The 27,010-nt window shown below is 36.8% G+C and overlaps 2 protein-coding genes across 13 annotated transcripts in view; both read left to right on the plus strand.

The window, feature by feature from the left end:
* The window catches only part of LOC123679600 (kinase D-interacting substrate of 220 kDa B), a 32,230-nt gene extending 12,364 nt beyond the window's left edge, over positions 1-19,866 (plus strand). The window contains exons 2-26 of one of the 8 annotated variants that reach the window (XM_045616967.1): positions 3,436-3,750; positions 8,334-8,465; positions 8,527-8,724; positions 11,100-11,370; positions 11,425-11,642; positions 11,703-11,906; positions 11,958-12,234; positions 12,895-13,059; positions 13,117-13,324; positions 13,378-13,515; positions 13,709-13,857; positions 13,933-14,071; positions 14,129-14,333; positions 14,436-14,636; positions 14,929-15,141; positions 15,358-15,598; positions 15,653-15,818; positions 15,906-16,084; positions 16,140-16,423; positions 16,485-16,658; positions 16,711-16,840; positions 16,895-16,989; positions 17,205-17,361; positions 18,492-18,668; positions 18,893-19,866. In XM_045616967.1, the coding sequence (XP_045472923.1) occupies positions 3,517-3,750; positions 8,334-8,465; positions 8,527-8,724; positions 11,100-11,370; positions 11,425-11,642; positions 11,703-11,906; positions 11,958-12,234; positions 12,895-13,059; positions 13,117-13,324; positions 13,378-13,515; positions 13,709-13,857; positions 13,933-14,071; positions 14,129-14,333; positions 14,436-14,636; positions 14,929-15,141; positions 15,358-15,598; positions 15,653-15,818; positions 15,906-16,084; positions 16,140-16,423; positions 16,485-16,658; positions 16,711-16,840; positions 16,895-16,989; positions 17,205-17,361; positions 18,492-18,668; positions 18,893-19,752 (5,415 nt within the window). In that variant the 5' untranslated portion in view covers positions 3,436-3,516 and the 3' untranslated portion in view covers positions 19,753-19,866. Of the gene's footprint in view, positions 1-570; positions 723-3,435; positions 3,751-6,456; positions 6,558-8,333; positions 8,466-8,526; positions 8,725-11,099; positions 11,371-11,424; positions 11,643-11,702; positions 11,907-11,957; positions 12,235-12,894; positions 13,060-13,116; positions 13,325-13,377; positions 13,516-13,708; positions 14,072-14,128; positions 14,334-14,435; positions 14,637-14,928; positions 15,142-15,357; positions 15,599-15,652; positions 15,819-15,905; positions 16,085-16,139; positions 16,424-16,484; positions 16,659-16,710; positions 16,841-16,894; positions 16,990-17,204; positions 18,061-18,491; positions 18,669-18,892 lie in introns of those variants that run through there. The other 7 variants (XM_045616964.1, XM_045616961.1, XM_045616962.1 and 4 more) reach the window with 7 other exon arrangements.
* A 709-nt stretch (positions 19,867-20,575) lies between these two features.
* Positions 20,576-27,010, plus strand: part of LOC123679736 (probable sodium/potassium/calcium exchanger CG1090) — a 29,412-nt gene continuing 22,977 nt past the window's right edge. The window contains exon 1 of one of the 5 annotated variants that reach the window (XM_045617180.1): positions 20,576-20,834. The gene's annotated coding sequence lies outside the window, so the exon portion shown is untranslated. Of the gene's footprint in view, positions 20,835-21,062; positions 21,216-21,388; positions 21,662-23,417; positions 23,556-24,998; positions 25,139-27,010 lie in introns of those variants that run through there. The other 4 variants (XM_045617175.1, XM_045617179.1, XM_045617176.1 and 1 more) reach the window with 4 other exon arrangements.

Below are 27,010 nucleotides of genomic sequence, written 5' to 3' on the forward strand. Positions count from 1 at the left end.
ACGAAATTCTTTTCTTTTTCATCTTTTCTCAAATAAAAGTAGCTACACTCACAACGCAGTATCTCACAAACTAATGATTGGACTGCTGTCAAATTTTGACACGTATCGTTTGAAGGTTGGTACTAACTAAAAATCATATGGGTTTAATACTAGCACCGCCATCTGTGCATCAGACCGGGAAATTTTCAATTGGCCTAATACATCGATTGATTCCTCTTAAAAGATACTTGTTTTTTTCATATCAAAATGAAGCTCTTTTCGGAAAACCCTGTATATTGGATTATTATTAATATAATAATCAACAATTCATCAATTTTGAAGCGAAGAATAAGGATAACAGACCTAAGGACAAATTCTGTTTTCCATCTGTTTCAACAAAGTGGTTTCTGGGAAAACTCAGAATGGAAGTCTTGAGAATATTATTCTTCTATTCTTAACCTATCTCAAGGCACAAACAAAGAATTCCAAAGTTTATCCCATTGAAATCCTTCCGTATTTACAAATCACGCAGATTTCATTTTTCAATTAATTAAATAAGAGACAACAATCTCATCTAGAGCACAATTACCATTGATTAGATAGAATATCAACTGTTGAAAATTTAATCTCGATCTCAGCTACTTTGGAATTTTTGTCATTATTGATTTCAGTAATTAGTGTTTAGTTCGTCAACGATAAGCAATAATATGGTTAGGAAAAGGAGGTTTGGAACTTATACTTATGTGAGTAAACAGAAATTGCGAATAATGTTGATAATTCTATTGCTTTCATTCATGGAACAACAAGCATTTTTGTCCACATGTTGGCGGTAAGTTTACTTACATTCGATTGTACATTTTGGGATCAAATTCGCACGTTTCTGGCTTCTTGCACATCAACAGGAAGTAGAGTTTTTATTCAGTGAAGATAACATCAACAAAAGCCTCACCAAATCCTAGAATATCAAAAAAAAAGACCACGAAAGGTCAATGAACACAATAAATACGTATTTACAATCAGTTTGCCAATAGGAATTTGAAATGGTTTTGAATGTTTTAATGGCAATTATTCTTGACATTTATTAGTTCACTTGTGCTCAGTAGGTTTTTTAATTTAATCATGGAAAGATTCACTTTTCAAAAACGTTTAGAAATTGTTAGATTATTTCATCGAAATCATTTCTCATTTGTGCATACTGAGGAAAAGGACCAGGGAGCAGCCTAATGGAAAAATTGTCACCAGTTATTTTTTCTTAATTTTGTAGATTATGACTTGAATAAGAGTCTTTGGGTCCAACTCAATCATAACGGGTGTTTTTTTTCGAGGTATATAACTTTAAGTTGGCATTACTGTTCAAGATGGCGACCGATTTAACCGCTGTCAAGTGATTTATTCTCAGTTTGGTTTGGCAATTCATCATGAATAGATTCACGCCTGAACAACGCCTGCAAATAGTGCAATTTTATTTCGAAAATAATGGTTCTGTGCGGAATACGTATCGCGCACTACGTCCATTTTATTTTGTTTAGCGATGAAGCGCACTTCTGGTTGAATGGCTACGTCAACAAACAAAACTGCCTCATTTGGAGTGAAGCTAATCCTCAAGTGCATGTCGAAACACCGTTACATCCAGAAAAACTGACTGTTTGGTACGCTTTATGGGCTGGTGGAATCATTGGTCCGTACTTCTTCAAAAACGATGATGGCCAGAACGCTACACTCAATGGTGATCGGTATTGAGCCATGATTACTAACTTTTTCATTCCTGAATTGAACAATCATGGTGTCCAGGAGCTGTGGTTCCAACAAGACAGCGCAACATGTCACACAACTCGTGCCACAATCGATTTATTGAAGACACGTTTGGTGACCGCCTAATTTCACGTTTTGGACCTGTGAATTGGCCTCCAAGATCTTGTGATTTAACACCGCTAGACTACTTTCTGTGGGGCTATGTAAAGTCATCGGTCTATGCGGATAAGCCACAAACCCTTGACCATTTGGAAGACAACATTGGCCGTGTTATTGCCGATATACGGCCACAAATGTTGGAAAAAGTCATCGAAAATTGGACGTCCAGATCGGACTACATCCGAGCCAGCCGTGGCGGTCATATGCCAGAAATGATATTTAAAATGTAATGCCACAAGATTATCTTGCGGATAAATAAAATTCATGTCAATCGAATAATCCATCGTTGTTTTATTGCAATTTAAAGTTCTATAGCTCTAAAAAAAAACACCCTTTAAGATCGATTTCTGCTATTTTCTTGACGTGAAATATTCAAAATCGTGGAAACACTCAACAAAATCGATTTGAAGCGATTACCAAGGCTTTCTTGAAGGTATTTCTTTCCACGAAGCTTTATATTGTTGAAATTCTCCATGACGTGAAAGTTGCTGGTATTTTTTTTTTGCAGATTCATCGAAACATTACTGTCAGTTCGGTTTAGAGAAGCACAACCAAGCAAACCACATTGTTTGTGTTAGAAACTAATCTTTTTCGATTCCAAGTTATAAGTTTCCGAGAAAAATACTTTGAAGTGGTAACGATATCGCGTGTGTTATTGTGTTCTATTGTTGTGATGGTCGTTGAATCCGAATATCTGCAGTTCAACAGACGGACTATCTTATGACATACTTCAGGGAAAATCATGACATTGAAAAGAAGATATAGGTATATGTACTTAAGAATGCAGTTAAAGTAAAACCTGAATCTGCTAAAGGTTCAGTCACGTGTATCTATGTTGATTTATAATTATTTATGCGCTCTTATCTCTTGATTTATATCCCAGACAAGATCATCATAATTCTTATCGTTTTTAATCTGCTCCGAATCTGCTTAACTATGAATTCTAACTGTGATTTTCCTAGCAATTTTTGATGACCTGTTTGTGCTAAAATTTTACTTGAGTTGCTTGTACAGGGTTATCCTTTTTGTGATTCCGAAATCAAAGGTGAATAAGATCCACTTTCATTAAAAATATCGATCAAATATATATTTTAATATATGTACTTCAAACTTGTCATTATTTTTGTCACTTTTACCTCTGGATGTTAGTGTGCAAAAAATACATTTTCCTCTGCTCACTGCTGAAGGTGAAAGTTATACAGACATTAAGAAAAAAAAGAAATATTAGTGGAACTTCGAAACTTTATCAATGGTAAAATTACAATACGTTTCAACAATTCAACGAGATTTTCTGACAAATTTTCAATGGTTTTCATTACACCAAGAACGCTTATCTTTTGTTGAATTGTGTAGAAATAACGAAATACGCTCGTTAGAAAAAATAGTACTCTTACCAAATGGTTGCACCACTAACTAAATATTACACCATTGTGCCATATAAAAAACTTTATTCAAACCATTTTCCCGGCTTATAACGTAGAAACCCGCTTTCACAACTAAAATCTACTCTTGCAATATCTCTCAATCTTCCCTTCAACCATCCAGAGATGAACAACCAAAGAAAGCTCGCCTTCAGAAGATTTAAATGATACCAAACACGTCTCTAACCTCTGGCTCTACCAACAAATGGAAACATCTTCAGCCTCTTCAAGTCCAAAGCGACCAAGACACAGCATAGCAGTGCCAGAAGAACACAGACAAGAAAGGAGGAGATCTTTTCTAAATCTCCATTTCCCAGAGACCAATTGGAGAGGTTCTCTCACCTATCTTCAGATACCTAGCTTCACACTCACCTCCCCAGATGGAGAACAGAAGAGCAGGTTCAATTTCAGCCTTGGGCTCAGAAGACACTCCCATAACGTTAGTCTTTGTGGCTCGTGGTCTTTGTTTCCTTTTGATTAACAGCTGTTGGTGTTCTAACGGTTTTTTCGCAACTAATGATTTGTTGCTTCAATTTTGGCTAAGCTATCTTTGAACTTGTGTTATAGCGCTGGAAGACTCCAAAACACATGAGCATGAAGTCAATTGAATGTTCTTAATAACATGTTCACTGTTTTCCAGACTATCCAACCGATTCTGTTCAGATACCATATGAAAAAGAAATCAATTACCTATTTTTTTAGTACTTACATTTTCAGTTTTGCACTATTAATTTAGGACAGGGGGGAAAGCTATAAGTCCTTCGTTAGAAGAAATGGAAATTAAAAATTCCTATGTACTTTGCTTTTTGATTCTGCTATCTGTTTTCTAGGTAATAACTATGTATATTATCTATGCAACTGTTGACAAAGTCAAATACACTGCGCAAAAGAATTAACGCACATTATGGAAATCTCAAATTTATTCTACAACTGAAGGTGTTCTCAATGATAATTATTTTTTTCAGAATTATGCATGCATATGTTATCCACTTTCAACGTTTTTCTTCAATACCGATGTTTTTTCCCAGCAGGAATAAAAAAAGATGAGATTATCAGATTTTGAATGTATTGGCTCCATTCTGAAATAAGTTGTTCTCGATCAATTCTAGTGATCAATAGTTTTTCTTTCGTTTGAGTTTCTACACTCGATCGCTATGCAACGCGAAACACGCAATTTGACCCAAGAGGAATGTGCCCAAGCGGTAGTTTTGCGAGAAGAAGGGTGGATATACACAAGAATTGCAGAAAGGTTTGGAGTTTCCCATACAAGTGTGTCCAGAATGTTGCAGCGATTCAGGGAGAGAGGTATGAATGTCCGAAGACCAGGACAGGGTAGACCACAGGTAACAACTGCCATTCAAGAACGTTACTTGAGAGTTTCTTCGTTCAGACAACGGTTTGCAACCGCTCGACTCTTTCAAAATCAGCTTGAGAAAACTCATGGGGTGCAAATTAGCACTCAGACAATAAGAAATCGCCTCGTGTCGCGGCAAGAGGCCCAGCTCTTACCCCAGCCCATCGAAGGGCGCGTTTGGATTTTGCGAGAGAGCATATCTATTGGGAAGAGGCTGATTGGGAAAGAGTTCTCTTCACAGATGGGTCCAGATTCTGCCTCTGCCATTGTGATCGACGTTCCCTTGTATACAGACGTCCACATGAAAGATATGCTCAGTGCAATTTCCTGAATACTACTGATTTCGGGGGAGGATCGATTATGGTATGGGGTGGAATAACTCGCACAGACCTAGTGGTCGTTGATAATGGAGCTATGAATGCTGATAGGTATATAAGGATCATTTTTGAAGAGCATGTAGTGCCATTTGCCCCATACATTGGTGAAAATTTCATTTTTATGGACGATAATGCCAGACCCCATCATGCGCGCATCGTTCAGGGGTACCTTGAAGAGGTCAGTCTCTCGAATGGAATGGCCAGCAAGAAGTCCAGATCTCGATCCGATTGAGCAGGTTTGGGACAACCTCAATAGAAGGCTGAGAAGTTCAGAAAATCATCCAGCTACTCTTGACTTAGGAATCCAACTCAGAGAAATCTGGGAAGGATTAGATCAGAACATTTTAAGATCACTGATTTTGAGTATGAACCGTCGTTGCCGAGCTGTAATTAACGCAAGAGGTGGAAATACCAAGTATTAAATCACTTATCAGCATTCCAGTATTTTGAAAATTGTTTATTTCTCTTCTTTCACATAAGATTCGGTGAAATCCTGAATTTTTCTTCCATTTAATGTGTCTTGTTTCGTTCAAAACCTTCCCGAGAGAACATAAAAAATAAGTTATAAAGTCAATGTACAGTTAACTTTCACTAGAATTGAGATTTTCAGAATGTGCGTTAATTTTTTTGCGCAGTGTATTTGAGAAAGTAGATTTGCATTTAAGACTAGCATATCACATGATGAAAGCTTTGAATTGGAATATATATGTCAAATTTAAATTGAATATCTTGTGAAGGTGCTATGAGAAAAAAAATTGAACTTTAACACTCTGCACCTCGAAAACAAAGCGTTTGCAGGTCCATGTTTATAGGATTTTTTTTCTTAAAATGATCTTCTTTTGACACATTCCTGATACAAGCCAGTTTGTACTCACCTGTAAGACTTCAGCTTCTAAACTGGCCAAAAAAGTGAAACGAACCGAATAAAAAACTCGTAAAGTTCAACTTGACGGCATTATAGACATAAATTCTCCTCATTATCTCAAACCACCCACGAAAACAATTTGCCCGTTGATTGTAGCAATCAAATCAAAAAAAATTGCACGATAAATTCGAGTAAATTGGCAGAAATACTCAAGTGAATCGCATGGCAGATTGACGACTTGGAAAGTCGTGATTTGAGTAAACTATTTATACAAACACGATCGTTTGATGAGCACCGAATTGAAATTACCGTAAGATAGTCCAAAATAACTTTTAGTAAAAAAACGCAGTTCTTATATTGGTGGTGTATTGAATATTGATGGCGCCCAGAAATGTGCAAAGCATGATCTTCTTCATGAGAGTGAGTCAGGGTGATGTCCTAACGTCAGAACTGGGAGGATAATCACCTACATTTCGTTAGCACTTGTCAGGAAGGAGGAAGCTATTATCAAAGTTTAGATAAATATGATTAATTTCCTTCGAATGTTTTTGTGCGTTCAGTTCGATTAATGCAACAGAATGAGCCTCAAAAGGAGAGCTTTTCGGGTGGAAGAAATACCACTAACCGTAAAAAGATTCATTTCGATGCATGTATACATTTTTCTTTATTTATTTTTTGCATGACTTTTTTTTTCAATTTTTATTTTTTCTTTTATTTTCTTTATTTGTAGGTTTGTTTTGCATGACTGGCGTTTGTGTCGATTTGTTGCTTTGTTTACCTTGCGCTTATGTTGATTTATTCATCAGAAAATAATACTGTCTACTGTTAATGTCAATTCATAATGTTGATGAGTTTGATTTTTAAAGATGTCACTTATAACTCCGGCTATGAGCGTGTAAAAAAGTACTTTTACTTGCGCTATTACCTAAAAGTAGAAGTGACATCTGTGAAATCAGGGAGAGAAAGTTAAAATTGAGCTTGGTTAATGGTAAATAATAATGTCTTAAGGTTGCATCGCCCAAATTCAAAGTGATTTATTTACTGATTCAACACAATTTCCCTAAACTTATTTCTGTTACATCAAGGTTGACAGAGTAAGTAAGATCGTAGCTTGATATATTTTCCATAAAGTAATAAACATAGATAGATGAAGTATACGCTATTTTTACATGTCCCCAACATGGTTAGATTACGTTGTCGGATTGTGCTTTATTTTCAAATCCACAATTTTACTATATCATCATGAACGTATATAACATTGAATGCAATTGAATATTCATTTGAGTGATTCCCGATTTAATATGCAAATTTGAATATTTGGAATCCGATATGTTTTCTAATTGTCGAATTTATAATAAGCAGAATATATATTATTTATTATTTCTAACTGCTGAAATTCAAGGTTTGGCACTTTTGCTCTCCTAATGTCATCGGTTATTTCACGTCGTTTGGCGCGCTTGAAGTGTGCTTCCTGAATTTCTGATATATTTAGGTATTTATTCAATATATTTGAGTTAATATGAAACGTTGATTTACTATGGGACATAAAAAGTGCGTTCTTTGTTGAGAAACTCGTGAATTGAGTGGAATATCGTATCACTTATATGTTTTCATTTCCGCGCGCTTCATGTCAAATTTGATAGTTCATGTTGGGGACAAAATTTGCTTACTGAAAATGACCTATGCTCCCTCTATCTATGTTTATTACTCTGATATGTTTTCTAATAGGAATGATATTCATAAGGATTGTAACAGCAACACTTTGTATGATTTTTTGACATTTTGTATGTCATTTGTGTTCAGTAAGTTAAGAGATTTAGTCATAGAAAGAACGTCAAAAACGTTTAGACATTGCTACATTGTTTTATCAAAATCAGTGCTATTTTTTAAATACTCAGAGAAATTTAAGAAGAATTCATGAACTATTTCACTATTCCTTATATTATAGACAAATTTGAAAGCAAATTTCCTTTACACGAATTGTGAGTTGATTAACTGAATTAAATCGTCCATGAATTATTTTTGAACTTCTCTCAGTATTCACAAAACGATTTAACAATTCGTAAACGTTGTTGAAGCTTGCATCCTTCCATAATTAAATGGCATAACCTACTGAACACAAATGACATAACAAATGTCAAAAAATAATACACAGTGTTGCCATTAAAATCATTTTAAATTGTTACATTTCTACTGGAAAACCTCCATCCCAGCTCTCTTATCTCTCTGCGATATCTTACAGAAGTTCCAGCTGGAATTTATGGAGGTTAACCTAACCTCATATGCTCTCTTACGCCACCTACCGGTATTATCCGATACTAAACAGCTCTACAGCCAAAAAAAAACCACCAGACCGCTAGTTTCGAAGCTGGCACCACCTTTGCCGTACCAAACCACAACAATCTTAAATAATATTTTTTTTTCAGACGCTGCATCGGTCTGAATCGATGTTATCGTTATGTTTCCGCTCCCTAGAGACGTACATTAACGACGACAATCTCGCAGGACTCCGATCCTTCCTGGAGAACAAACAGGTGCAGATAGAAGACAAGGACGATGTAAGTAGAACGACGCCAAGCGTCTCCTTCGACCTTATCATCTACTCTGACGCTTTTACAGAACGGCACAACAGCTCTAATATACGCCGCGCAGAAAGGACGCGTCAACTTCGTCCAGGAATTGCTCAAATATGGCGCCGATCCCAACGCGGAGGACAATGACAACTGGACAGCGCTACTGTGCGCTTGCAAGGAAGGATACGTGGATATTGTCATCGTACTCCTTGACAATAATGCAGATATCGAACACAGAGACATGGTGAGTACTTGTGGTAGTCTTGTTTTACAATTGAAAGATGTGGGCTTTTCGAGCTTGGGTCACCAGAGGTCGAATCAGTGTGTTTAGTACTTGACGCGGCTGTAACCATTCCAATAAAAAGTCTACTGCTTCTGGTACGTATAGCAAATTCGGTCTATCACCACTCAACCTTCATAGCAGTAGGAAAGAGAGAATCTGCAGTATTAAATTCTCTCTGTCTCTCTGGAAAAAATACTGTACGAGCAAAGCAATGGCTCCTGAGTCAAGGAGACCCTTCTGCTGAATCGAAAGAAATTGGTGAAGGCCTTCCACAGCGATCAAAACGTCAAACATCATCTGACAAGTTTATGGCATTCGTATTTTGGGACGTGCATTGTTCATTGACTTCCTTGGCGAAGGTGAAACCATCAGCTATGATACATAACGTTATTGGATCGATTTAGTGCAGACATTTTACAGACCGAGATATTGGCTGTTTACGTATGCACTCAGGAGTGTCTTAAAATGAACCTCAATGGGGCGCATGTCTACATCACCACGGACAGCCAGACCACGCTGAGATCCCTGGAATGGTACTGCCAGGGATTTCTGTTGACCTGGGAGTGCCATAAGGCAACTGGCCAGAGGCAATAAAGTGACTCGACTATGGGTACCAGGGCACTGTGGTGTTGAAGGCCGATGAACTTGCAAAAAGTGCATCAAGGTTAACACCTGCTGGACCTGAGCCTTTCTGTGGGCTAGGAAAAGGAAAATACCAATAGTAGCCAGCGGTCCAGCAATGGGAGTTGAATAACAGAATAACCCACTGGAACAACAAACCTGGACTTACTCAGGCCAAGAAATTCGTGTTGATTTCACCTACCTACGCCAGAAAGCTCTTGAAGCTGTCACGAGCCGAGCTTCGAGTAATGGTGGGACTGCTGAGGGGGCAATGTCGGTACAAACATCATTTGTACCGTATGGGAAAGTCAGCAGTAGAGATTTGCAGACTCTGTGGATCAGAAGCAGAAACAGCCGAACACATGGTATGCAAGTGTCCAAAGCTGGTTGGCCTAAGAAACATTCATATGGGGAACCCAAGAAGTAAAGGCTAAGGCCCCTTAGGAGGTTGTCAGTTTTATCAACGTTATTGACGACCTCCTTGGTTACCATGAATTAGTAGGGTAGAGACCAAAAGATCTACATGGTCGCAGTTCCCGGAAGGCTTACCGAGACACAACGACCCCAGTTCAAATGATGATAATAATAATAATGCAGAAATGAAGAAAAAACGTCCTCAAATGCAAAAGACAAATATTCTCTTTCGCCAAGACAATGCTCCTTGCCACAAATGGATGAAAACCATCAGCCAGCTTATTCTCCAGATCTGGCGCCCATTGATTACTGGCTTTTTACAATCCTCAAAAGAATGCTCCAGAGAAATAAATTTGGCTCTTTTTTTTTGCAGAAATTTTTGAGTGAATTTTAAGCTCGTGTTAAACATTTCGACGGCCAACTAATTGTTCGTCATTCGCATATTTGGACCTCGCTCTATTTCGATTCTAACTCATGTCTTATCAATTGAACAAAACCACGATTCGAATCCTTATCTTTCCACTTATCCAATTTATCATTATGGGTTAAAAACATTTTTCCTGAATAGATTCCAACTTTATTGATACAATGCTGCAATGGGCTTCCTTTCATGAAATCGTTGATCAGATATCTAAGATTTTGAACGAATAATGATATAGAAATCATTGTTATTGTTGTTCGATGTTTTCTATCCCAACGCCCTCAGGCTTCAATGTGGGTTATCTCGGAAGCTTAGAGCATGTAGGAGTCAGAATTATGCTCTGCTCCTCATCTTCATTTGAGACACAACAGTATTAATTGTCCACCCTTATCTCTGGACCAACAGACCAATTATTCTTATTATTTGAACTGGGGTCGTTGTGGCTCGGTAAGCCGTCCGGGAAGTGCGACCATGGAGATCTTTTGTTCTCTACCCTCTCTGATAACCTCCTTAGGGGCCTTGGCCGTTACCTCTCGGGTATCCAGGACCGGCTTCCCCATATGAATGGTTCTTAGGCCAGCCAGCTCTGGACACTTGCATACCATGTATTCCGCTGTTTCTACTTCTGATCCACAGAACCTGCAAATCTCATCTGCTGACTTTCCCATACGGTACAAACAGACCTAGCTCTCTACAAAAACCTTAACTAAATCACTTGGCTCTTGATTTTATCGTATCAACGCCGTTTGTTGATAAACTAACATGTTCAATTTCAAGAAAAGCACATTTTTAGCTACAGAAAATCACACACTCATTCCTATACACCATATCCAATTGCTATTCACCATATACAATTTAATGAATGTTTTAATCCCTCTAGGGTGGTTGGACACCACTCATGTGGGCTACATATAAAGGAAGAACCGAAATAGTCCAGATACTCCTAGACAAAGGGGCAGAGGTGAACGCCCATGGCAACTATCACATATCCTCATTGCTTTGGGCTGCTGGCAGAGGTTACACGCAAATTTGCAGGATGCTCATTGATAAGGGCGCCAAAGTAAACGTTGGAGACAAATATGGCACCACAGCCTTGATATGGGCCAGTAGAAAAGGCCACCAGGATATTGTAGATATGTTACTGAAAGCCGGTAAATATATTCTCCGATCGTTTGTATCACTTGTCTAACTCTTTCTCGCCCTAGGAGCCAATGTGGATACTGCAGGGATGTATTCGTGGACCCCTCTGATAGTGGCCACCCAAGGAAACTTCATAGAGGTCGTCAATACTCTTTTGGAATTCAAACCGAATGTGAATGCTTTAGATAAGGATGGATGCAGTGCCCTTACCTTAGCTTGTAAGGAGGGATATTACGAGATAGCCACTGCTCTTTTGGCCGCTGGTGCTTACATTAATATTCAGGTAAGATTTTGCTGTTATTAACTTCTGTTTGTACCTAACCGTTTTTTCTATCCGATATAGGACAGATCAGGAGACACCAACTTGATACACGCAGTGAAGGGAGGCCATAGGGGTGTAGTCGAGGCATTATTGAAGAAGTACGCGGACGTAGATATAGCGGGAAAAGACAAGAAAAGCGCCATATACATCGCCGTTGAAAAAGGGAACATAAACATCGTCAAGCTCTTGCTAAACTCCAACCCAGACCTTGAGATAGCTACAAAAGTAATTCAATCAACATTTTTGAGGCCTTGAATAACTTAGTTTGTTTTACAGGATGGAGACACGCCTTTACTCAAGGCTGTTAGATCTAGAAACGCCGAAGTGGTCCAGCTGTTGCTGGACAAGAAGGCCAAGGTTTCGGCCTCAGATAAGAGGGGAGATACGGCCCTGCACATAGCGATGAGGTCGAGGTCGAAAACGATAGTGGAGATACTCCTGAGGAATCCCAAACACAGCCAGTTGCTATATCGGCCCAACAAAGCTGGGGAGACTCCTTACAATATTGATGGGAGTCACCAGAAAACCATATTGGGTCAAATATTTGGCGCAAGTAAGTCGATTTTTTGTATCGAAGTATGCGGAGTTTAATTTTAACGCCCGGGCGTTATGGACGCCCAGAACATCGGGCGTTGATCATACTTAACACCCAGCAAAACCTGACGCTGTAAGCCTTAAAAATCCGGTGGACGAAGTGTTACTTTACGCCCACACATTTGGGCATCATGGCTTCAACCTCTTTCCGAGATCAGTTCCATTTTAACGCCCGGGCGTTATTAACGCCCAGAATATCTGGCGTTGTTCACACTTAACGCCCAGAGGAAACTGAGGCTTTTTGCCTTAAAAATCCGGTAGACGAAGTGTTACTCATAGCTTCGACCCCTTTATTTCTCACGCTCGGGCGTAATGAACGCCCAGAATTTCTGGCGTTGTTGATACTCAACGATCAGCGGAAACTGACGGTTTTTGCCTTAAAAATCCGATAGACGAAATGTTGCACATGGCTTCGACCCATTTCTTTCTTACGCCCGGGCGTAAACTACAATTTCACGCCCATATTTTCGGAAGGAATCACAGTTTACGCCTTCAAAATCCGAGCATTAAAGTGTCACTTCACGCCCTCAATGGACAAAAAGAGCTGAAAGTGTATATTATTTATTTTTAATCACTTATCTGCTTTAACGCATCTCATTTTACATTAACTTAATTCTAGGGAGGCTGAATACAAATGAGGATAACGAAAACATGCTGGGCTATGATTTATACACAAGCTCTTTGGCTGACATGCTCAGCGAACCATCGTTATCTATGCCAATCACAGTAGGACTATACGCGAAATGGGGCAGTGGAAAGTCTTTCTTACTGAATAAACTGAGAGGTTGGTCAGATTATGTTAGGTTAGGTTAACCACAGAAATACATTTATCTTCTTCCAGCCGAAATGAAAAGTTTCGCTAAGGAATGGTCTGATCCAGTCTTCCAGTTCACATCTTCATTGTTTCTTGTTCTTCTTCATTTCGCGCTCATCATTGGGACAATCATAGGACTAGGAACAAGGAGTTGGGTAACGGGTTTGACCTTTTGCATAGTTTTCCTTGTTTTGGCGTATGTTGCCCTACTCTTCGTATGGTATGCCAATAAAAGGTTAGTTGAGGTGTGTTGAAGTCATTCAAGAGGTTGACGTTATTTTTTTCTAGCTACGATGTTAATTGGATAAGCAATTTTAACGGTAAACTGACTAGAAAGATCAACAATATACGGTTGGTGTTTCAAATTCTTTTTTGCCATCCACCGAATACAGCTCCACAGTATTTAACCAGTGCAAACCCAATAAGGTAAGTTTAACTTCAATTTTTAGAACTTACCATTAAAAATATTCTTCACTGTAATTTGAAATTATCTAGATATCCTGGCACTTTTATTTAATCTAATAGAAATGTCACTAGTTGTCATTTAGGTTAGGTTAGGATAAGATACACTCATCTAAACATTCTATTTGGAAACTCAACCTTTGCATCTTCTTTCCAGATTCTATTTCACAGATCTCACTAGAATTAGTAGTACAACAGGAGGTGAAAATTCTGTTGTACAGATGATAGGAAGTCTTTACGATGCCATTGAAAATGAATACGGCCCTCTTGCCACAAGGTTATACAGAGCTTTCAAGCCCAAACCTGGTGAGTGTCATAAAAAAAACTTATCAAAAAATAAAATCTTATTCAACCTCCAACATGACATCCATATGTTCACAGGCAAAACGTCTTCATGGAAGTGGAGAAAAATGTGTTGCTTGCCATACATAGTTCTATTCGAGATTACTTTCCTTTGTGTCCTAGTAGGAATAAGTGCCTTGACTGTTTATTTCATCCATCTAAGAACGATCTTCACTGAGTAAGTTTCAACTCGAGCTCTTATCTTGAAACAGAGAGATAAACACATTTTTTTCAGGAATGATCTAACTGTTAAGCTCATACTCGAGATAGTTTTGGTAACTGCAGGTTCAATATTGGTGTTGGCCGCTGTAGCCAATCTGTACACTTTCGGTAGGATGTTGTCAAGTCTTATGTTCTCTCAAAGACGACATCTACAAAGAACTATATCGAAGATAGAGACCCTCAAGTCTGAAGGTTTTCTCCAAGCTGTCCGACAAGAGGTAAGAATTTCCTTCTAACTTAACAGCTTTCACTTGCTTTTTAAGGTTATATGATAGTAAATAAATTTTCATTACCTCTTATCTCTTGTTTTATTCTTGAAGGTCAGCTTGATGAAGGAGATGATCAAATGTATTGACGGTCTCAGTCAGCAGCAGTCCAGACTTGTTGTGATAATGGATGGTTTAGATAGTTGCGAACAGGAGAAAGTATTGCTTATACTGGATACTGTCCACATGCTTTTTTCTGATGCAAACAGTCCCTTCATTGTGATATTAGCTATAGATCCTCACATTATAGCCAAGGTGAGTCGAGTTATGACGTTAAGTCTTTGATATTATGTTCTGGAGAAACCATGAAGCCGTTCTAACTTTTTCTATTACTTTCATAGACTACAATGGAGCAGGTTAGTCTGAATGACTCATATCCTGTCTTGTACTGCAATTACTTTATTTCTGTCTTTCACTTGGGGTTCCTGAAAAATTTAGATGAACGTTACATGTTGTTTTCGGTGTTTTACCTTCTGACTGTTTCATTTCCTAAACTTTTACTTTTATTGCCCAAGTTTAGTACTAAATGGCGGTATATTTTTGTTAGGCTGTTGAAATGAATACGAGAAGACTGTTCAGTGAAAGCAATATAGGAGGCCACAGCTACTTAAACAATATGGTGCACCTGCCATTCTTCCTCCAAAATTCTGGATTGAGAAAAGTGAAAGTGGCTCAACAAGTTGCATTGAGCCATAAGAAGCCCACCACCTCCTTATTCGGGGAAAATGATGAAAACCTCAACAGTTTCCTAGCAAGATCGGTATGATTCTCACTTGAACAGATTTTGAAAAAGACTAGTATCATTCATATCATAGTTTTCAGCTAGCTTCTGCATTGCAAATAGTTCTTTAAAACATATTTACCTATACCCCTACCCTGATTCTTCGAATGTGGAAGCTAGCCCTATCACACCCTGTATCTTAATCAACTTCCCATCTGTCCAATTCAATATTAAGAAGATAACTTATTATTTAAGGCTTCTAGTAGAAGGCTTTCAAACGAAAGTGCGCTAATGTCGAGTCAGGAGAAGTTGAAGCACAGCAGAAAAGGAAGTAGAAAATTGAAAGTATCAGAATCGATCGCCAGTTCTATATGCTCAAATTTAAACAAAATTGGTGGACCACACGATCTCACCAAGATGCTGCTCACAGATGATTATTTTAGTGATGTTAATCCTCGATCAATGAGAAGGTTGTTCAATGTTGTTTACGTCACTGGTGAGTCCATTTCACCAGTTGAATTTATGATAATTAATCGAAATTTGTTTTTAGGAAGATTACTGAAAGCTTTCAAGATCGATTTCAACTGGTATAGACTGGCTTCATGGATTAATATAACGGAGCAATGGCCCTTCAGAACTTCTTGGATGCTGTACCATTTAGAGATGCATGAGGATTCATTAGATGATAATACACCTTTGAAAAATATATATGAAAAGTAAGTTTACTTGTTTTTGGATGAATTATTGGCTTGAGAGAGGAGTGAGATTAACAGCCTTTTTGCATAATACCTATACTCTTCCAGAATCAAACCTGGTGTGCACTTGTATAGAGATAATGAGCCTCTTATGGAATTAGATAGAGATGAAAAAAAATTGGAGATCTTCTTGTCTTACCACAAAACCAGCCTATTGGTCAGTGATCTCAAAATATTCGTTCCATTCACTATTAACCTGGATCCATACCTCAAAAAGGTTATAAAGGGTAGATATTTCCATACTCAGTCATCTTCATTTCTCATCAATCTTTGTTGTTTCAGAGGAACTACAGAATAGCGATGAAGAGTACCTGATGATGACCACTTCCAAAGTGGGTATGATGCAGAATAATCCCGTACAAGCGATACACCCATGGAACATACCTGCTGCTGACTGGACACCACCCAAAAATGTTATAAATAGGAGGTCTAGAAACAATCCCCGATATCCATCTCCTACCGCATCTTATTACCAGCAGGCTAGCAACATGATTGGTTGGAACCAGCAGTATATCCCTCCTCCTCCTCAACCACCTCCATTCATACCCCCACCACCGATCATACCAGTGAGTATACAAATATCATCTTTTTTGTATTCCTGAAACCTTACAACTTATTTTCTTCTAGGCTGAAATACTGGAAGGGAAGTTAACTTCCTTGAATGTAGATGGTATCTGTAGACTCTTAGAGAAACTGGAAGACCTCAACAAAGAAGCTGTTGCCCATTATGTTAAGATCATCAGAGGCAACAACATCAATGGAAGAGTATTGATGACTTGTAACCTTGATGAACTGAAACAGGTAAGCGATAGTTGAATATCCTCAATTTTTTGTGTGTAACTCGTGTTTTCAGCTTTTGAAAATGAGCTTTGGAGATTGGGAGATGTTCAAGGCTACAGTTATGTCCCTCAGAGAGCAGGAATTCCATTTACTGATGAGGCAGGAGGAACTGAAATTGGGGAGACCAAACCGTGAACGTAAAGGTAAGAAATCAGGTCGATTCTAAGGTAATTTCTAGCATTTTTATTGGCTCGCAGGCAGTATCACCAAAACGAATAATACAGGAGACAAGGAACCAAAAAATTCCATGGAAGGTCCCCCTCAAAGAAAGCAAAGTGTGATGGAAAAACAAGTGAGTATTACTTCTACATATGACATCAATCCATTTCAAAATACCGTTTGAATTCCATGCTTTCTGAACATAGTATCAGGTATGTTCATTTTCCCTTTCGAGAATCCTTTAGAATGTTTTTTATTGATCATCAACTGGCGTCCCTCAAGGAAGCATTCTTGGTCCCCTCTTCTTCTCATTTAACAATGATTTTGCTGAGTCGAACCACATTTTAGGTTACTCTGGAAGATCAGATGATCTGTGGCGCCCTCCAAACGCTGAATGAGGAGGCCTGCGAAGATGTATTAGAAGAAACGGAAGATCAGCGTTTGGTGAACGATCAAGACTTACCGCTGACATCTGTGATACCACCATCTCCTGATACAAATCAAGGTGAATTTCAAAATTTACCATCATCATCATCAGGCATGGCAAGATCTTGCATGACTTTACCACAATCATCCGGGGTTCAAATTGAAAAAAGCAAAGAAAAAAAGGTTACTTATGAATGTGATAAGGTGGAAGCTGAGGTTGTGGTACATTACCCTAACCATAAAGATTCTGATAGTGCAAACTCATCGTTCACCGTAGATATTGATATATAGAACGAATTTTAGGAATCAATTGACTTCTTAGTTTAACGAATGGTATTTTAATTATTTAGTTAGTTTATACTGAGATCTTCGAATAAGGACTACATCTCTCACTTTTTGCTCAAAAATCCAAGAAAAACATATCATTTTCTCGTCATTTACTGGATAGTTCAAATAAATCACATCGAATACAAATATTTTCATCTTGGTTTCTTTCTCCTTTGCTAAATAGGAATAAGCGAATGTTGCTTTGGTGCTCAAGAAATCACTTCAAACAAGCCTTTTCATACACTTTACAATGTTGAACTCTATTTTTACCTGGTCTTTGGTTTTGAGTCACGTTTGAAGTTATTGAATTCACCAATTTGGCTCTTTTTTTAATCCAATTAACATTGAAATTGATCGATAATCAGTAGTTGTAGTTATGTGTAATTAAAATATGTTTCAAAAAAGAAATTTGTAGATAAGAGAATATTTTGATAATAAACAATTGAAATTAGGTGTTTTATTTTTAATTACGTAGTTAGTGAATTCAATAATTACTGTTGGCGATGTTTATGCTTTTTATATCGTTGTCCTAGGTGTTGCATGGCTTTTTAGATTTTTTGATATTTGATTGGATGAACTAATAACATGACGAAATTGATCAGAAATTCATCTTGTTGCATGTAGTTTGGTGCATCTTAGTGGGTGCATGATAAATCCATTTTTAATGAAAAAAAGACCACACATAAATTTATCACTAAAAATTCGATAAAACATAAAAAACAGTCGTAAAGATGGTAAGTTGAACCTTCCATTTATGTTCTTTCGTTGAAAACTCTGATACAAAAAATTTACTCTGAAAATTGCTTAGCAGAACAATTTTTCGCTGTGATATTTTTGTTGTACAGTAGAGCTTCATCATTGCTTTTGTGCTTGTTTCCGCAGATTTTGAAACAGGGTGTAGATCGAGAACCAACAGCACAAGCGGTATTGGATATACTGATTTTGTTATGTTGCAACCATCTCCCATTGGTCATTGGCAACCTGTGAGCATCTGCATTCAAGGCAATTCAGAGAGCTTAAGCGAAAGTTCTAGGTGTAGTTCCCAAGTACCATCCCCAGGTACGTACCCACCCATTCTAATCGCGGATTTGGAGTGCCTCAAGGGCCTGTTCGAAGACCAGATGTTTTATCCAGATTGATTATTGGTATTGAGTCAGATTTTCACTCTTCAAAAAAAAAATAAGGAAGCTTTTTCTGTAATATCTTCAAATTATTGATCTCAAAAGTTTAAATTATCCTCAATGGAACCCTTGACTCGATTCTGACTCACATTTCCGTTTTAGTGTTCGAACGAAGAAACTCAAACAATATCAAGCTTGGAAACCTCAAATCCAATCAGAACCAACTAGACGATTCATCAAAAAGACCAAAGCACGTGGTGATCAACATAGACCCTCAAGATTCCACAAAGGTGAACATTTCCACAGCACACAACACTGCATCCTACAACATCAAGGAGGTTAAACCACTGCTTCAAGACAAGAAAACTGCTGCAGCTCAAACGAAGGGCAGACCAAGGCCAAATTCGCTGAGTATCTCTGCAAACGAGCCAAAGGGCAACAAAGCTCGTAATAGGTCGAAATCTATCGACCATACGGCCAAACAGAAGCACCAAGAGAACCTACCTACTTTTGATGCCTTGAACAAAATCAAGGAGAAGCTCCTGCATTCGAGCCCTGAGCTGCATGATGGTATTGGTGGAAACAGCGACAATGAAAGTACGCCACTGGTGTCAGAGCTATCGGCGAGTCCAAAGTCAGGGCATAGTTCTGACGTCAGATCTTCTGACTCCAACGGTTTTCATTCACCTATATCCCTTCACAGTTTATCGCCAGACTATATGAAGAAGGTTGAAGAAAACCCTAACAATTTGAATTCTGAGTCAACCCCCACTCCTAATTCATCCAATACCAATTTATTCTCCCCAATTTCGTCTTCAGAAGGAGGTAATGTGTCCACCAAGAAGAAGGCTAGGTCCAGAAGGCACTCAGATTCTTGTTCCTTGTCACTTTCTATGAAGAGCACCGGAAGCAACTACAGTAGTCAGAGTTCTACTAGCTCCAAACAACTGTCTAGACAGAGCGCTCTGGAGTTTGAGGAGAATTTTGAAGACATCCATTGTTATCCAGATAAGATTTGTTGAGTTCAGTTTTTCCCCTTAATAGAAATCAGTATTTCCTTTTTTAGTGGTAAGATATTTATTTATATTTTTTACTCTGTTTTATCTTGTGTAAGATAATAAATGATGTTAGCTGTTGTGAATTGGTTTTATTTATTTGATCCATCAATAATTGTTGGTTCTAGTATACATTTAGTTGGATTGGTAAAGGTAGAGGATTTTCAATGAGGGTGTTTTCGATAAGAAAACTAGTATATTTCAATCAATGTATGTTCATTAAATTGTGAAGAAGATAGTCTTAAGACCTAAGTTATTATACTGAAGCGTGTGCCTTTTCATTTTCAGTAATGGCTTAATTTTGACTTGTCAAATGTCAAAAATTACAGCTGCCTAGATAGCGGCCTTTTCAAAATGAAACCTCGTGTTGGAAAATTCTTAATAACGACCTCATTTTTTTTTTAATTTAGCAAATTTCACCCTCGTAATCAGTTTCGGGATCAATATACAGGCTGGTCCGGAGCCTGACTTCTACGGAATGTACAGGGTGGTAATAAGCAGAGTCTTGCTATAATCGATAGAAATAATAAAAAAGTCTCTTAAAGACACCTGTAGGGCAACTTGATCTGTATTAAATCCAATCTCTCAACATTTATCTCCAAGAAATTATATCCCCTCTATGCTTGTGGGGCTATTTCCATGTCGCTGAGTATATTTGTATGCTGGGCCGTTACTAACAGGGGTTTTCTCGTTAACAAGTTACATTGTTTGAAGATTAATGAGGATCAAATACACAATATAAACTCTGGCTCGTGCACCAAATTAAATTGTAAGATGTAAGTCCATTCGTCGTTGTGAATTCACCACGAAGGTTTGTATTTTCCATATCACTCGCATTTTGAATTAAATCATGTTTTGTTTGGTATCGTCAGGTGTTTCAAAATTCATTATTTCACATTGTATCCTTCACGAGAAATGTATTTTGTCTAATTCTGTGGAAATTGAGTTCATTCTGCGAGAATATCTCAGTTTCACAGAGATTTCAATGTCAATGTCAATCACCTTATATGAGGAAATTAAGTCACCATTGAAGAGCAATAGTTACACTGGTAAGTTATTCTTCTTTACCTACAGTAGGTATGACTTATTACTTATTATTAAATTTCGCAAATATAAATCATACGTTCATATTTTGAGAATCGTGAATGGCTTTGTAAAAAGATCTTGGAGATAGGAATGTTAATGTGGAATTACTGACTTGTTTACGTAACTCGAGCAATAATTGCGGTTATATGTATTTTTTATGACTGACGTTATAAACACCCACTAGTATTCAATTACTAATTTAGGTATATTTGCTTCAAAAGTAGCGAAGTGTCTATATCACCTTTTGGTGCATATAAATAGAGCCAGTGCAAGAAAGTTATTATTTTGAAACCTATATGGTTTTCAGAAAAAGGGAACTTGGAAATAGATAGGTGATAAAATTGGTAAGCTTTCAATCGTGAAAAGGAATACAACTGAGTTTCATATCGTTAACTACTGGAATATAATAAATGTGCTTTTCCAAGGAAACTCGTATCCTTGAATTCAGAATATGAAATAAACTCGAGCAAGCATAACTTGGATGATTGACTGTTCTGTATTAATTTTCATTTGAGTCATATGTGTTCAAATTGTTCGAGTATAGGTAAGTTTATAATTCTCAGAGTTATCCAAATCTCTCTCTCAATTACGAGTTTACTTGTAAATTATTCACCGTTTTAGTTGATGATATATGATTCAAACATTTACTTTTGATATAAAGGATGTATCTTTTAGAAGAAGAATTATAGTCTAATTTGAAGACGAACAAAAATTGTGAAACACAAAGTTTTCTCTTCAACAGTTTTCTCTAAGTCGAACTGATATTCCTTCCATTTCTTCACTAGAAAAGGTGAGATATTTATTCATTTGTTGATACAAAACTTGACGAAATATCCAAAAAATCAATTTTTTTTCTTATAAAAGAGAATGAAGCGCTCGTTTCCTGAACAGAATTAACGTTATATTATTTCATAACGAAATCTATATTACGATATCTCCAATTTATGAAAAATCCGAGTGTCTCAAAAACATTCAGGTTTAATTATATCAAACTTCGAACAAACTTAGGTTCATTTATTCCATCCAATCTGAAAATTCAATAAAGAACAGAATGTTCCATAAGAAGAAACATATGTTTGGTAATTTACACTTTCTTGTACACCCTGTATATTTCCATCCAATTTGGGAATGTAGCTCTAATGGAGCTTATGATAATGTGTCGGAAAAAATTCGATAATTTCAGCGCTTTACCTAACTGCATTTACTGGGTGTTCTTAAATTGGGGGTACAAGGAAAAATTAAAGAATTCTTGGAGAATTTTGAGATAAAAAGTCCTATATACATATACGCTTTTAATTAGATATACAGGGTGTTTCTTGTAGTCCTACTTTTTGTGATAACCAGTTCATCGAATATTCATTGATCTTCGCTACATATTTCGGAAAATCACTACCAAAACTTATAATTAACTTATTCATCACAGCTCACTAACTGGATATTTATAATAATTTGGATTTTCCCGGAAATTACTAGAGAATTGTTTGAATTTTTTCTTGAAATAGGTAGCAGAGACGACAAAACTACGAGAAACCAAAAAGTGTAGTGCTGCACCAAAGTTTCTTTTTACATTTTTCCAAACTACCAGTGGTCCACAAAAAAAAAAAAGTTTTGAAAGATTACACCCAGTAGATTTGTATTCAAAATGAGCATTTCACACGATGCAAACATTAAATTGGAATATCCATGCCAAATTTAAGTGAAATTTCTTGTGAGGAGACATCCGTGTTATGAGAAAAAAACTTGAAGAGAAAATCAAATTTCAACACTCTGTATCTCGTAAACAAAGCATTTGCCGGTCCATGTTTATAGGTGTTTTTTCTCTCTAAATGATGCAAGAAATCTTTCATTTTTTGTACCTACAATTTAGGAACACCCTGTATGTTGTAAAATGGCAAAGGATTAAGAGACAAAGGCTCCATATAAATGACAGTTAAAGAGGTTCATACACGGTAGGATTTATTTACGATGACAAGAAATTCTACAACTACCAATGGACCAAAAAAAAAAAGTTCTGGAGGAAAAAAACCTGCGAAAAAATCTTTAAATCTTGAAAACAAAGAAGTACCGGGCCCATATTTATTGGAGTTTTTTCCTATAATATTAATAATAAAGGTCTTCGTTCAATTAAATTCATTTAAAATAATAACAAAACTCTTACAACTATAGAAATAATTGAAAGGGCAAGATCCAGCACACAAATGATCCGAAGAACCTGTCATTCTCGTTTGTTCCTTCAATTCAGGAACACCCTGTATACAGTTCTGTGGGTCTAATAGACGCATGAGAGACGAGCGCTCAAACTTCCTAAGAGTGCTTTTCTCGAATTTTCCAATCGATTTTTGGATTTTACACATTCCAAAACGTAAACTGTGAAAATTCCAAGTGTGTTAAAAAAAATTTCCCCTTAACGTTTCCAAAGGTCCAAAACCGCCCTCGAAGCGTTCCACCCTGTATCAGCCGACCTCTTTTTTCCGTCATTCCATTTCCCAATCCAGAAATTGGACTGAATTGAAATTGTTACGGACTTGGAACCTGCGACGCGTGCGCAAAACCCTCTGGAAGGCGGCAATAGAGCGACAGCTTTTCCAGTCACGGGGGCGACTTTCCAAGGACGGAAAATCGGTGTGGAAAACCGAGGTCCAAACAGACGGAGTTTTCAGTGATTGTGTTCACACATCTGAGAGGTAAATTTTCTTTTGACGACATCTCTATAAATGTAGTTTTGCGTCTTTTTCTACTAATGTTTTTTTTCTCCTTCGCGTGGATTTCTATTTGAATATATATGAGTTATTTTTAGCATGGTTTCGATTGTTTTTCTCCGGGTTTTTCGAGGATGAGGGGGTGTAAGGAGTGATGATAGGATCGTAGTAAATTTTGGGACGTAAAAATGTTGACTAGTTTGAGTACAAAGTTGTATATTGAGTTGTTGTTGGTTGTGGAAAACTCGTCGATGCAACTTTTTTCGGTTGTTTTTGAAATGGACACGAATAGTTGAATGAAAAAATTAGATATAGTAGATTTTTATGTTTTTGATATGATACATAGACATTCGGAATATTCCAATCAATATCCTGATATATACACATCGGCAAAAACTCAACGAAGTTTCTAGTTTATTTTCTCTTGAACCTTGAACCCTCTGCCCTATTTTTGCAATTTTTTTTTTAATTGTAGCTTGATTCATTGGAAACATAACTATACAAATGTTTTCTTCAGTTACTCTGTTTTTTGTTATATATAGAGCTGAACAAAAATATCAAAAGTACGTTTTGATTCAGAACACCCTGTGAAGTGAAGCGTTAAAAGACAGGAATGTTTACGAACACTTACAAGTTGCCTCATTTTTTCTTAACATTTTTTCTGTTTAGTAATTGCGTTATCTTAGTTTTGAGACAAATTACAGCTCTTTTAATGGTTCCAGTAAACCGAAAAAATTTGTTCAATATATTAAGAATGGCAATCATTAACTTGATTGTATTGAACGATTTTTCGTTGTGTTCATGTTTCTATACATCAGTCGAAAAATGATAGCTAAATTCATACAATCAACTTTTTCAGTTTTGGTTCAATGTATCAATTGAAATTAATTTCAAGAGCTTTGTGATTCAAATAATAATTTCTAGTTCAACAACGCTACCAGAGAAAGTGCTATAATTTCTCTCAAAATGTAGATATGGCAATTAATAAACAGAAGAAATGTTCAAAAAAGATGAGTTAACATCTGAGTGTTCATGAACATTACAGTCTATCAACGAATCACTTCACAGGCTGTTCTGAATAATATCCTAATTTCCTTTTTTTTTTCATCCCTGCATACAACAAAAAAAGGAAGTAAATAAGAACAGCATCTGAACAGCCATGTTCCCGAGGAATCAAGCTACAGATTATAAAAAAAATGATTGCAAATAGACCAGAGAAAATGAACTATAAACTTCGTTGAGATTTTGTCAGTGTGTATATCCAGATTTCCAATTTCAATTTCGAGTTTCTAGCTTTTTAAGATCGGAAGTTATCGTGTTTACGAAACTTTGTTCCTTTTCAATTGAACATTGAATTGAATTCCAGTTATCCAATATAATCAAAGGTCATCAGAAGTTATCAAATTTCATTGAACATGGTTATCTATTTCAAGCGTCTATATCGTTTATTAGAGTGAATAACGACAAGAAAATTAATAAAAATTTAGCATAATAAATAACATTAAATACTTTCTAAAACATTGCTACGTCATTGAAACAATTATTTCGTCTTACAAGAACATCTTCAGGTGAGTGTAAATCAATTTCCACCTGTACTTCTTGAATATACATACGTCTAAAATTAAGACCACTATCTATAATGTGATTAGCTAATGTTTTGGTTTTTGATTGAAATGAGTGTTTTTGTGTTCTCTATAATTATTATTTATTATCATTTCTTTTCGTTTTACAAGAAAGCAACGAACTAGCTATAGACTGTGATTTTTCTTCCTGTAATAATCGTTATTTCAAGTTTTTTCCAACAAATTTAACTGAAAAGGAATAAAATTGAAAAAAAAAACATTCATTCGTAGTAACCGTTTCAAAGTTTCATATGTTTTTGTTATTATTTGAAATGCCTGCTCTATAGATCCTTTTTCAATCAAAATTAGCAACATAATTTTATATATTCCAGTGAATATCTTCAGAATAACATCATTACACAAAAACTCTTTTCTATTCTATTTTGGAACATTGTAATAGAATGAATTACAATTATGTTTCTTGGTAAGCGCAATATCGACAACATCAATTCTCGGAAGGTTCTCAGTACCTATAGACATGATATCACAATGGATTTTCTCTGTTACAAAATCTTCGCTTGATAAAAGCCTTCGCGAAATTAGATATTGTGTGGAATATCGAAGACGAAGAGAACTTCAACGTTGGAAAATGCACGCGATCTCTATATTTGCTTAGCTTTTTTGGGAAAACAATGCAAATTGAAATATATAAACGTGAGGATATCTATCCATTTATATTTAAAATCCTTTCTGAAATATAGATAATTTCTTAAAATACAGGATTTTCCAATAAGAGGTTTCATTTCGATATTGAAAAAACTAGTATATTTCAAGAGAAATCAATAAATGTTCATTCATTGTGAAGAGAAAGGTATGATTAACGATGGAAAACGATATCAGCCAAATGGTTGCCATGGCTACGGTTACACCACCATATCCTTCTCAAGAAATTTTCCATGATCAATCCACACATTTGCGGTTCTCGATAAATTCACTTGTGAAACATTCACATTTACTTTATCTTTCACGTTTTCCCAGAGAAAAAAGTCTAAAGATGTTAAATCACAAGATCTCGGTGGCCAATTGTGATAATATAGTCAGGAAATTTTTCTTGCAAAATTGCGATTGTTTCGTTGGTTGTGCGGCAGTAGCCCCGTCTTGTTGAAAATAAACGTTGACTACATCAATATCTTCCCATTCCGGACATGAACTCATCAATCATAGCTTGGTAGCGCAATCCTAAATATGAGTTATATAGAAAAAAGAAAATCTCGATTTTCGGTTTTTTCGAAATATCTCGGGAAACAATGAAGATATTTCGGATCTGTTCACACCAGCACAGTCATCCCTAAATAACGCAACTTTTTTGTAATTTAAGCTACCCTGTATCTCTAACGGTTTTCGATATCCCTGTAGTGGCCCTTCAAATAACGGGTGTTTTTCGAGGTATATAACTTTAAGTTGGCATTACTGTTCAAGATAGCGACTGATTTAACAGCTGTCAAGTGATTTATTCTCAGTTTAGTTTGGCAATTCATCATGAATAGACTCACGCCTGAACAACGCTTGCAAATAGTGAAATTTTATTTCGAAAATAATGGTTCTGTGCGGAATACGTATCGCGCACTACATCCATTTTATTTTGTTTAGCGATGAAGCGCACTTCTGGTTGAATAGCTACGTCAACAAACAAAACTGCCGCATTTGGAGTGAAGCTAATCCTCAAGTGTATGTCGAAACAGCGTTACATCCAGAAAAACTGACTGTTTGGTGCGCTTTATGGGCTGGCGGAATCATTGGTCCCTACTTCTTCAAAAATGATGATGGCCAGAACGTTACAGTCAATGGTGATCGATAAAGAGCCATGATTACTAACTT

This window comes from Harmonia axyridis, chromosome 5, assembly GCF_914767665.1.
Source record: "Harmonia axyridis chromosome 5, icHarAxyr1.1, whole genome shotgun sequence".
NCBI classification, from domain to species: domain Eukaryota; kingdom Metazoa; phylum Arthropoda; class Insecta; order Coleoptera; family Coccinellidae; genus Harmonia; species Harmonia axyridis.